This window comes from Oryza brachyantha, chromosome 7 (genome assembly GCF_000231095.2).
Source record: "Oryza brachyantha chromosome 7, ObraRS2, whole genome shotgun sequence".
NCBI classification, from domain to species: domain Eukaryota; kingdom Viridiplantae; phylum Streptophyta; class Magnoliopsida; order Poales; family Poaceae; genus Oryza; species Oryza brachyantha.
Window position 1 is genome coordinate 6,104,778 of NC_023169.2, and position 13,288 is coordinate 6,118,065.

General features: G+C 42.2%; 1 protein-coding gene across 2 annotated transcripts; it reads right to left on the reverse strand.

Annotated features, from left to right (window-relative positions):
- Positions 1-1,299: 1,299 nt before the first annotated feature.
- On the reverse strand, positions 1,300-13,059 carry LOC102706025 (zinc transporter 5). 2 transcript variants are annotated; one of them, XM_015838978.2, is made up of 11 exons: positions 12,703-13,059; positions 10,612-10,821; positions 10,433-10,518; positions 9,701-9,785; positions 8,066-8,144; positions 7,793-7,920; positions 7,070-7,156; positions 3,605-3,717; positions 3,045-3,175; positions 2,707-2,834; positions 1,300-2,336 (listed from the first exon to the last, which is right to left on the reverse strand). In XM_015838978.2, exons 1-10 carry the CDS (start codon positions 13,057-13,059, stop codon positions 2,722-2,724), a joined length of 1,389 nt encoding a protein of 462 aa, XP_015694464.2. In that variant the 3' UTR covers positions 1,300-2,336; positions 2,707-2,721. The 2 variants fall into 2 exon arrangements, with proteins under 2 accessions (XP_015694464.2, XP_015694465.1); XM_015838979.2 differs by having other exon boundaries at positions 1,304-2,336; positions 10,612-10,804; positions 12,703-12,870.
- Positions 13,060-13,288: the final 229 nt, after the last annotated feature.

The following is a 13,288-nucleotide window of genomic DNA, read 5'->3' on the forward strand; positions in this document are numbered from 1 at the left end:
AATATCAGTTGATATTAATGAGGTATCATGTCTAATACCAAAAAGTATTAGTTGATACTAATGAGGTATCATATTTGATAGCAATGAGGTACCAAATATAGTATGTTCCAGATATCATCTCATACGAGTGGGGTACTGTAGAATAGCAGCTCCCTATTTTTTTTACCGGTGACTACTTCAATTTCTGGTTTGTTTCCTATGGTGATTGTTTTTCGTCGTCATTTCCTTTTTTGGCAGGGCCGCACAACACATGTGGAGGGGAGAGAGGAGGATGACTCCCCTTTTAAAGTAGTAGAGACATTTTTCTTCTAGTTGTCTAAATGAATAGGTCCTATTATGATGAGACTAATGGATAATATCACAGATCGATGGTTGTCAAGACCCAACAAAAAAGATGGTTCAACTGAATGGTCATAACTATTGATCTTAGCTTAAACATCTACTCTGATTTGGATGACACAAGGCAAAGCTATAATGAAGTTAAAGAATGTTTTACTTAGTTTTTGGTAGTAAGGTCGGATTGCTAGACAAGTGTCGAGAGGGGTCTATGACGTGAGAATGTGCATGATCTTGCGCATGTTAGTTCACTTGCATATAGTGAGAGTATGTAGCCAAGTGTGGTTAGTCTATTCTTGGCCCCATGCAAAGAGATAAGAGGGCATGTCCATTTAGAAAATGGGTGGTCTCTTCATGGGCATGCCCGGTGGAGTCTGCTTCAGAGTTTTAGCCTATTATCCTTTAAAAAAGATATAAATTGTTGGATGAATTGTTAATGATTCAGGTAGCCCTTTGAATAATTTATCACGTTGTTTAGACGGCTGTCAAGGGCGTCAAGTCCTCAGGTAGCCGGCCCTCGGCTACACAACTCATAGCCTCGGTTAGCCTCGGTCGGTTGTCTTCGCGAGGTTTTCTCGTTCCTTGCTTCATTCAATTGTTATGCGAAGTACAAGATAAATAGGCTGTTGGCCATAAACTTGAAAACCACTAAACTTAGAAACTACTAAACTTGTAAACTACTAATTTGGAAATAACTATACTAGAAACTCCTAAAATCAAGGCTAACTCCTATCCTCGGCCCTACCTTTCTCTGCTACGGAAGCCTGGGCTACAGCTCTCCTAACGTCGCAAGCTCGGCGCTACCGCACATAGGTGTGTCCCCACATGACAACAGCATATCATGCACTAGCCTTCCTCAAAATTAAACTGGACGGTGCAAGAAGCTAAGGAAGTAGAAGTGCATGGAGATGTCGCTGTTCGCCGGGAGAAATAACACGTGCAACAGTATAACAATCTGGAGCAGTCCATGAGACTAATAGACCATACTAGTAAGCATAAGCTAATGTTCATTTCACATCCCGTTCTTTCCGTTATTGCAGACCGGTAATACATCCTGTCATGGCGGTGCTCGACGCAACCAGCATAGAACTCAGGCCACCTTTAGGCGCCATTTTTTTCTCAGGCATGCAACTCAGGGTGACAACCAAACATGCCCTGGATTCTTGCAAACGAATAGTAAAAGAACAATCTGGATCCTGCTACTGCAGAGGGCTACAGTCATCAGAATTTGGACAATTTTTTGCCGTTGGATTAGAACAGACAGACCAGATCGACTGCTACAGTAATGTAGAGTATTTGATACAGCACCCAAAAATTACTGTGGCTACAGTATTTTAGCTCTGTTCATGGCGTTTTTTTTTTTCTATACTCCTCGCATGATCTGCATTACTTCAGACAATCCAGACCCGTAAAAGAAGGCCACCTTGGTTGGGAATGGACAGAACTCTCTTACGGCCAGGCATTCCGAGATCGCGATCTAAGCATGCTGTCCCTCGTGCTTGACAATCCAGGTAGAAAAGGGTAAGCATCCAGAATTCCGGGAAGCAATATTTTTTTGCATGAACATAACATAGCTTTCCTCCAACATTCCTGCAGGCCCTAAACCTGTGGAAACGGAACGCCATGCTGACTGCTTTACTAAATCACTACACAATCGAGTTGGAACCCGTACACACAAGTAGGGGTAAGCATGTTCATTACAACATTGGTTACAAATCCATCATTAGCCGAAAAAAGGAAATGAGGACCAACAGAGAGATTGCAGGTAATCAGAGGAAGAAGATGGACAAGGGGTAAGAGAGTGAACTGCATTACAAATATGAATATACATCTACAGGGTGTTGAAAGGCCGAACAGCACAATTACTAGTGTCAATGGAGTATCGCAAGCAAAATTTGCAGGTCAGAACACCCAAAGCTATCTGTGGTTGATGCCTCGAAAAAAAGAATGGAAACCACAAGTTTGAGCTATGCAACAGTATGAGTTTCCGCATGTTATAGCTGTAGAATAAGACAAGTTAGTAGTGTTAATGAAATGAGTAGATAGACTGGATTGGATACATAAAACTTCAAGTTTTACTACAACAGTCAACGCTTGTGTTCTTTTCCCATGATGGAATCCATCATATGGAAGTGGATACTATTTAATTCCAAACAAGCAGAGCAATCAACTCAAATTTGTTGAAGCCTCTGATCTTAGTATTACTGTATAAGCACTCTGGGTTTTTTCACAAAGAATAAGGAGAGGTGATTGGTTGAGATGAGGAAGTCCGTGGAGAAATTCTGTGACAAAATTTGAATCCTAGAAGTAGATAAATTTTGGGATGGAGGGAGCAGTTTCATATCCTAATCCTTTTTTGGTGCAACTTACCCATATTTAATATTTTTAGCTTGGAAGTGCTGAAATTGGCAACTGGTTGTGGAACGACCCATTTGATAGTTCATGTGCCTCCAAAGGACTCTTCTTCGAGCGCTCCAAGGATGTTGCTTCAAAAATGCCTACAAAAGAACATTTACAATTAGGCAATTTGACCTGAAACAAAATTATGTTGTGTATCATCAAATTTCTGAGGCAGCTACCAGTAAAAGAAATATATATTTGGATTACGAACAACTAAATGCTGTAAAACTGATACAGTATAGTTTGTGAGGATTTACATATCGCATACAAATAATTGAATATGGAAAGGATGAGAACCCAAAACTCACCAAATCCTAAAATCACTGAACAAAGCAGAAAGCCCAAAAGCGAGAAATCCATTTTGTACAGTATCTCCAAAACAATGATGCAGCCTGTTGAAACCGTTAAGTGTCTCGGAGAAGAGAAGACCAGGTGCAATCTGCCACGGTGAATAGAAAATAATAATAAAAAATTAGAGACATTATATCATGAACAAAATGGGAGTTAACTAAACAAGCTGTTCGCACTTTTGGTTTAATAAGAATGATACGAAACTTCAGAGACTCAAGGAAAAATAACATATTTCATGTGGAACACATGAAGCATGGCCAAGTTCATGTAATTTAAGAGATATCAAGTCCAAGTTCAAGTGCACATGGTCAGCTTTCACAGACTCAAGGACATGTAATTTAAGAGATATCAAGTCCAAGTTAATAATATGCTCATATTCTAATTGAGTTAGATGAGTGATAAACAAAAATTAAGCATGGTCAATTACATCAACACAAGACAATTGACGGGTTTGATTTTTTTTATTTTCGTTTTAATCAAAAAAGTCGGCATGTCCTTTCTGTAAGAAATATCTTACTTTTCCTCAGCAATATTGTCAACATAGAATATAAGCACCATTCCGAACAAAACGGTACTCAAGTATGTCCAGCTTGGAAACTGCAGTTTAACTATGCTGTCAGATGCCGAGCCCTGCAATCAACAGAACAACAATCACTATATATCAAAAAAATAAAGATGCCAATCTTCACAGCAAACATATATTACACTGTTATGGGTGCCGGCTTGCGAACGTAGGAAATATGAGTGCTGGACAGAAGGACGAGGCTTTGGAAGCCCCTGCCCGTGCCGTCCCGTGGCGACAAGGAGAAGGAACAGGGGTGAGGAGGCTGCACGTGCAGCAAGAAGAGGCAGAACGTAGATGAGAATTTAGATGAACTAATTGCTTACTTTATTCCTTGATTTGATGGCCTATATATAGGCTTGACAATGACTAATCTATATGCTAATCAAACTCCTATTCTTTATGCTAATCAAACTCCTATCTATCTGCTATGTATTAATCCGAATCTAACTCCTATATGGACGCCTGTTTGCTGCTGCTGATTTATGCTGCCGTTGCCTATTTGCTGCCGCCGATCTCTTGCTGCTGCTGCCGATCCAATCTGGACTCCTCAATGGCCGGCACAGATATGGAGTCTCCTCCCTGGTTCGGACGCCGGCGGCGGTAGTAGAGGCCGACCATGACATCTCTCCCCTCCTTCGGAAACAGCTCGTCCTCGAGCTGAAATTCCGGATAACGGTGACGGAAATCGTCAACATTCTCCCATGACGCATCCGCGGCAGCTAATCCCTCCCACTGAATTAAGACTTGATGTTCACCACGAGCGAGACGTCCACAGACTGCCTTCGCCGGTACTGGCAACACCCGTCCGTTGGAAAGGGGAGGCAATGCCGGTGGCTGTTCTGGTGGTGTCCCACGGTAAGGTTTGAGGAGACCCACATGGAAAACATCATGGATGCGGGCAGATGCTGGAAGCTGTAAACGATAAGCCACGTCGCCTACCCGAGCAATAATCTCGTAGGGCCCATAAAAACGTGGTGCAAGCTTGCCAGTGCGGAATCCAGGAAGTGACGCAGCTTGGCGGTGAAGACGCACCCAAACCCAGTCTCCGATTTGATACTTGACGTCGCGATGTTTGCCATCGTAGAACAACTTGGAATGGTCCTGGGCCTGTAGCAGACGTTCCCGAATTTCAGCCAAGAAGTCATCCCGTTCCACAAGAGCCTGGTCTACCACGCGAACACGTGTCGAACCTCAATCGTAGGTTCGGAGCGAGGGAGGACCGCGCCCATAAACCACTTGGAATGTGTTGTACGGAGAGAAGTCTGGAAGGCAGTGTTGAAACAGTATTCAGCCCATGGCAACCAGCGCAACCAATGGCGTGGCTGATCACCCGTCAAGCAGCGAAGGTACATACCAATCACGCGATTGGCTGCCTCGGACTGACCATCGCTCTAAGGGTGGAACGCCGAGCTGAGGTTGAGCTTCACACAGGAGAGGCGGAAAAGTTATGACCCAAAGGTACTCGTGAACACTGGGTCACGATCACTGACGATCGAGCTAGGGATGTCGTGCAGTCGAACAACCTCATTGAAGAAAACCTACGCCACCGTTGTGGCCATGTATGGGTGCCCGAGGGGGATGAAGTGCGCGTATTTGGACAGTCGGTCGACGACGGTGAGGATGACGGACTTCCCATGGATGCGCGGGAGCCCCTCGATGAAGGTGTTCGGTCTTATTCTTCTAGCAGACCGAGCAGGCGCGCACGAAATCCCGGACCACGGACTTGGCGCGTGGTACAAAGAAGTCAGCCCGTAGTCGTTGTAGCGTGCGTTCAACTCCTTCATGTCCGACATGGGTGTGGGCGAGCAGTAGCGGTAAAGACGGGGAAGACGCCATGACGTATGTGCAGTTGTCACGTAGGATGACTCCGTCTCGATGCGACCACTGTGGACCGGCTGTCCCGGCGGAGATGTCTGCTGCAAGTTTGACGAGGTTGGGGTTGGAGGCATGTTCCCGACGGATATCCGCGAAGGTGTCGAAAGAGGGTCCTGAGATAGCCCATAGCGTGGCTTCTTCTGTGCGTCGGGAAAGTGCATCTGCCACGACAATGGTGTGTCCTGGGCGGTGTATTCCACAGTGAAATCAAACCTCATGAGCTTGCTCACCCATCGATGCTGAGGAATTGTGGAGAGGCGTTGGTCGAGGAGGAATTTGAGACTGTAATGGTCCGTGCGGATGACGAATGTGTGGCCCCAAAGGTAGGCATGCCAATGTCGGACTGCCTGGACAAGCCCGATGAGTTCCCATTCATACGCGGCGAGGCCCACGTGCCGTGGCGCAAGTGCACGACTAAAGAACGCGAGCAGTCCAGACCCTTGATGTGGCACAGCGCCTATACCGGATCCTGATGCGTCACATTCCACAGTGAAGGGCGCCCATAACAACTTGGTATCAGAGCATGGTTGTTGAAGATATGATCGAAGATCCCAGAGACATGTCCATCCGGCTCCTCAAAAGGATGCAAGCCGACCTGGCGGTACTTGCAGCCTCAATGAGGACGAAGCATGCACCAATTGAGGAGGAAGAGAAGTGCAATCTGCAGACGGGTGGTGGGCACGGCAATGTCGTCGCTGGCCGCGGCACCATCCTCTCAGCCCTCCCCAATGGAGGCTATTGTGTTGTGCCATCATCCATGCGCCCATGACAACATGTATTTAAGAGGCGTAATTCAGGCAGGTCGTCAGCGTGCAGAGCAAGCCACGGCACGTGACGTGGTGCGCGGCCGAGGGCAGCTTCACCTGCTTCCTCTAGGGCACCCTTCCCTGAAGCAAGACAGCCGAGGGATCCTTGCTGGCAGGAGCGGGGGCCATTGTTGGGTAGCCCTCGCCCATGTGGTTGGCTATGGCACTGGGGTCGCCGCTGCTGGGGTCATCGGAGGCGAAGACGGCGATTTCGGCTTCCACAAAGAAGTGGGCTGGCGCCAACACCCAATTTTTGGGCCTGGTTTTTTAGTTATAATTGTGTCACCAGCCGAAATGTAAAAGGCTTAAGTTATGTTAGGTTTTATTTAGAGAGTCGTATGAGCCAATCTAGTAGTACTGCAGCTCGACGGCGAGCTGCTCGAAAGGAGGGATGCAGTGTCATAGGTAGGGGCCGAGGGATCGAGGCCCATGGGCCCAACCCCCAGGGCGGATGAACAATACATGCGGTACTGTAGCACCGGAGATAGGATAGGATTAGGAGATAAAGTTAGATTAGATCAAGTTAGTTACCTAGGGATTAAGTCTCACCATCTATATAAGGATGGGATTGTATCGTTATTCTAATCAAGCAATAAATCAGAGTTAGTCTTCCCTAATCTAAGTCCCTCTCTCATCCCTAGCAGCCGTCGCCACCCGGCTATCCTCCCGGCGGTGTTTACCTCCTATGAACCCTAACCCATAACAACACACTAGACAATAGACAAGGTATACTCACCAGGATTGTATCCCACATCGCAAAAGGAAAAAGAAAACATGTAGCCGAAGCAATATTAATTGCATGAAGTCGCCTTTTAAGTTGATTCTGCAGAATAATAAAATGACAGCAATTGTCAATTCAACAGAGCACTTCTCAGCATAAATTGAGGATAGCAATGGTATATATATCCCAGGCAGCTGGAGTCAGCACATGGTCAGGGATCACATGGAATAGTCATAATAGACACAAAAATTTCAGAGCTATTCATAAGAGATTCGTTAACTTCTCATACAAATTTCTTTGATATTCTGATTTAGGATTCAAAATAAGCTCGCATACTTTAACTCTTTAATTATAATCAAATTGTAAATTCTGATATTGAGAAACAGTTGGTCCAAATTATTCAATCTTCCATACTTCAAATTCAAGGATATCATCAACATAGTTAGTAGGTTAACTTTAAGCATTGGAAACAAAATGCATATCAGCTCCCTCATGAGTACTATGACAAGGATTCAAAGCAATTGGACGCGTGTATGTTGACTTAGTACAAGTTGCATCAATTTTCATTTTTCACAATGCTCTATACTCTCTGCTTATAATGATCTGTCCTGTCACATACTAATTAGTCTGCAGAATGATTATATTGTGTGGGTATTACCTGTAACTTAGAGTAGTATTTCTTAAGGAAAATAATCAGAACTTAATCAGTACTGATACAATTAATGAAACTGCGAGTACCTTAAGGGATACCCGCCGAGCTAATACTCTCCTCAAAGCAGATAAAATTCCAGCCGTAAGTGGAACTACCATTTCTTTCATTCCAATAACTTGTGTTCCCTTCTCCAGTGATTCACTTCCAAAGCTATCTATACAAAGTCAGGGATTCTCACACCAGTTACATGACTTCATACGAAGAGATGCTGTGTAAAAATTTGGAAGGGAGTCTTAATTGACAAAAAAGCTAGAATTTTGCAGTGTGTTATTTCAGAATCAGAACTCTTTGAAGGATACATAGTGGTGAATGTGTTCTTGTAGCCCATCCATTTGCTAAGAGATAGTATGCTAACAGCATAGCAGCAAGTCCAGCAATCTACAAAGCCAGGAAAGACAGATGTTAAGAATAATAAAATGAACTTATTGGTTGCTGATTTCCTGCTTTATTTTTTTATCAGTATAGGAGCATGTTTTGAGAAATTAGGAAAACACATAACAGATTCAAGAGTTGCACACACAATCATAAACGAGAATTAATTATCCATAATAGACACTTGCACAGACAAGATTTAAACAGGTAGCTTTCCTGAAAAGAAACGATGAAGAAAAATATTCATCTGAATATTCAGTCCCATAATCGTGAATGCATGTCTGCAAGCTCATTTGTGCTTTATGTCATTTGGATCAACTTTATAAATGCACTATACATTTTAAACATTGAAGTAATATCTTTTAACCAGAATAAATAGGATAATATACACTACTGTTATCAGCTTCGTGCTGAATTTAGGGTGTGTTTGATTTCCAGTACTGGATCTAGCCTGGCTTGTACTATTGGACCTGGCTCAGATGAGCCTGTTTCTTATAAGATGTGGTTGGTCGTCTCTTCGGCCAACCTGACTAAGGTGAGGTGGTTTTGGATGAGTAATGTTGCTATATTTGTTTACTCCCATCTGCTTAGCCAGAACCTATGGAGAAGTTTGGTTTAATTGACCTCTTCAAATTGCCACCGATTGCCTCAAAAGAAGCCCGTCCAATTAAGTCCGTATGAGCAAATGCACACATGCACTGGTCAGCTTCAACGGAACTAAATTGAGATTGATTTCTGCTGAGCCAGGTGTGCACCTCGTTTTCGCATCAGTCGGGGCAGACTCCATTTGGCTAGGCAACCAAACATTTGGACCCTGCACATGCTGATGCAAGCCGAGGCGTTGTTCATGGTACCAAACACAACCTTAAAATGCCGAGTAGGTGACTCACTGTGCCTATGCTTTTTTTATTTCCCAAAAACAAAGTACCAGAACTTGTGTATATAAACATATTCAGTCATCTCCATAGTCGTGTTCTTTTGGCTAGATTATTCCTCGGCTTTTACGCGCACACTTGACAAACTATTAAATAGTGCATTTTTTTTGTAAAAAATCTCTATATAGAAGTTCATCATCCCACCTTTGTAGAGTAGATTTTCAATTTTATAGTAGTTAATATCATTGTTTACACTATTAAATAGTTACAAAAAATTAAATAATCTTTCATCAACCAAAAGAACACAACCTTTTATCATAAAAAGGGTTTATCAAGTTGACCTCCAAACGACAAACAGTGATTAGATGATACTCGAGGCCAAAGTGCATCTTTGTACAATCAATCCTACGTTCCTAACAAGTGATAAGTTTCAGTAAACCAAAATAGCAAAAAAAAAAACAAAAGCACAATACTAATTTCTCATTACAACTAGCAAAAGACCCATGCTTTGCTATGGAAATATATTACAAAATGTCAGAGAAATTTTTTATAAACTATGCTAATATCACTTGTTTGAATCAAATATGAAATATCAGAAAATACCAGCAGCTAGTTTGTAAAAAAACTATAGAAAACAGTTGCCACCATCAATAGAGACATTTAAAGTAATAGATATCAACAAGTTACCTTCTTCCATATGTTAACTTTCCTTCCATATAAAGCAGCTGACAGAACTCCAAGAACAGCACCAGCGTACTCCGCCAGCAGAGCACTAGACCCAATAGACATGAGCAAATGCAGCTTAGATATGCATACAACAAAATCGGGTAGCACTTTTAGAAGTATAATTAAGCTCAGAGAGATACAAAATATTTTTAAATATGAAGCATTAGCTAAGCTTTATCATGGAAGTGCTCAGAATTAAGGTGATAGAAAGGCAACAAAATAGTGCCTACGGCCTAGCACCTCGCAGCAGGGTGCCTTCCAAATTCCATTTGATTAGAAGGATTGGAGCAGATTAATCTATGGTTTGTCGGTTACTGCATAGTACCAAGATTACAGGAAACAAATACTGCTTAAAGGGAAAGTGTGCGCTAGGCAGGGCCTGATACCTAAAATAAGCGGCCATGTTTTATAACAGCATTTGAGAATGTAAGTGTAACCACCTCAAGCAAACAAAATCATACAAATCTATGCTTTAGTTGTTCAATCATAAGTCTATGGCACATGCATAAAGGTAAAATGGAGAGAATGTTTTACAGGATGCCTATCAAACTAAAGCAGTTTATTTTCCAGTTGATCAGCATCCTTGCCTTACAGCATGATTTATATGATTGTAAGTAAAGGGGGTTTGCACCAGACAACATATACTGTCTCCAACATCCTTAGATAGGGTGTCAAAAAAAACAATGTACTTACACAAGTGGTCCACAAGCAAGAAGTCCTTTACCCCACAATACAAAGTACAATGCAAGAATTCCACCATTGATAACTGTTGGAACAACCTGAAATAAAGGATGCAACCTAAATGATGAATAAAAGCAAGAATCTAGTGGTAGACAACACAAAATCTCAATGAACATAATGTACAGATGAACCTGTGAGTTGGGCAGAGGCCGGCCTTTCCAAGGCTTCTGCAAAGCCAGGAAGATGACTGAAGCAGGCACAAGGCAACTGAAGATGAAACCAACTATTGAATCCCCACTACTTGACAGGTAATTATATAGGGAGTACACAGACCAAATTCTAGCAAAGTTTCCCAATATATGAATTACTTGCAACGGTGTTGACCTGACCAATAGAAAACACTATAGTTTGGTCAACGAAACTTGTCATTATACTGAATATCATCACGTATCTTGGGGAAGATAAGCAACATTAAGATATTATATGAGCACAATACTTAGGGAAATCAGGTGTTTTATGTCTGATATGGGTAGAAAAAGTTATAGAGTTGAGCAGCTGTCAGTCTTGCAATATTTCACCTCTCTCGTTCATCAATGAAATTTGAGGAAGTTTATCATGTGCCAATCGCACACAGTTCACAAATCTAAATTCAATATATAACATCAGGTAGCTCATTCTGTACCCTTTATGCCATTGCCACTATAAACCAGTAGTGTCCTTCATTAGCAAAAGATTTTAAACTAAGCTACCTTCAAAACTGAAATTTATATCAATGGCATGTTTTTTATGAAACTAAAATTGTGTGCATGCAAAAGCTCCTTCACTTTGCATGTCCACAATTTCAAACATGTGTATCAAGGTAATCCATTGTGTGGTAATATACGAGCAAATTGGTCATTTCAATCAGCTTAATGAATGACAGCTACCAGTTTTGTAATGGCAATAGTACAAAAGAAAGAAGAATGGTATATAATGAAATTGAGATTTGCCAATGGTATATGGTAGAATGGGGTATTCATCAATGCATATCATGACATTTGTCTCTCATAGAATTTGGCAAATTTTAAAAAAGGAGTATGTCCACTATTAAGGCCCCCATTGATTTGAAGGAAAAACATAGGAATTTGTAGGATTCTAATGTTATAGGAATTTTTACTATTTGGTCCTTTCAAACAAAGGATTGAATCCTATGAAATTCCTATGGAATGTCTCATCCCATGGAAGTTTTGGAGGAATTTTCACATGAGGTCTAAGCTCGTGGAGGAATTTTAACATGAGGTCTCTCCTCAAATTCCTGTGCTTTGCCTGCAGCCCAAAAAAAATAATCATTCTTGTCTTTTCCTATTTTTCAATCCTCTATTTTGCACTGCATTCATATCAAAATCCTTCGTTTTACCTATTCATTTGTTTTTCCAATCCTACGATTCAAAGAGGCCTAAAAAAGGAACACAAAGTATGGTAATGTGGATGAGAAACCAGTTAATTCACATATCAGAAGCAATTACCGATAAAGAAGTATATAGCCAAATTTTAATAGCAAAAGGCACTAAAATAAGTGACACAAAAAATGCAATAAATGTCAAAATTTCAAGCATAATGCCTATGGTAACAGTAATATAAATAAAAAATATCAAAATACTGCTAACTTAACATTTGTATTACATCAACTGATACTGCAATGTGCATCATGACTATTAGTTAAGTCTTACTGTTATTGAGCTGCATTCTGAAATAGATAAATGGTTAATAACTTTATATTCAGCTATATCACAACAAAGTGTGAGTATCTATAATTCCTCATCGCTACACTGCCTTGCTTAACAAACTACCTTAACAAGAAATACGAATCAGAAACATAGCTTACATACAGTTTAACAACACATAGATTGACCATTTCTTTACTACATACTGGACAATATTCAATAAATCGACACTTGAACTACATATTAGTCAGTGAAAACCTAATGATCTGTATCTTTCTAACTATATACATTTGGAATGGAGTATCAGCTATCGCAGATCTTACCGAGAAACTTATCAATGGATTGTGTAGAATCGAGTTACTAAAAGTACTGAGGAATGGCATACTGGAACCAAAAACGCCAATATATAACTGATTTTCTCGCTCCAATGAATTTCCTACAGGGGAAACAATGCCAATGGAATACTGCTTGCTTCGCGGCTAAGCTATTCCCCCCAGCTGAACGGAAATGACGAGAAGCGAGATCTCACGCGGAGGAGCGGGAGCAACAGGAAAGGAAGGGGTCAGGCGAAAACCTCACCTCGCCGTGGGCACCGAGCGGGAGGTGGAGGCACCGCCGCCTCCTTCCGGTGAGGCGGAGGCAGAGGGCCTCGGCGACATCATCTCGTCGGCCCCGCTCGCAACTGGCCCCTGGTCGGAGTCGGACTCGCCGGATCAGGTCGGGCGCCGACAAGCGAGGGGGGCGGCGGTAGTTAAGCCTTCCGACTGCGGAATCTGCGACGCTCCGCGACTGCGTGAGGCGGCGGCGGCGGCGGCGGGCCAAGGCGGTGAGCGGAGGGGCGTCGTCGAGCTTTGCGATCTGGATCGACTTTTTTTTTTCCCTGCTTTCTAGTTCACGAAAGAGGAGGCGATGGAGAAGAAGAAGAGAGATTTTCATTTCGCAAATGTGACCGTTGGTAGGGGTATATTTGCAAAAGCAGCGTTAATGTGTGAGTTGGGTTAATTCCTAGATATTTGGGATTATACATTTTGGATCACTTCTTCGTCCCCGCTTATTCTCAGTCTTTTGATTAGCTTCTATCTGCTTATTGTTTTGTCAACTGATAAATGATATATATTATAATAATATCTACATCGAAGTTTATCATCCCACATATCTGAATTAT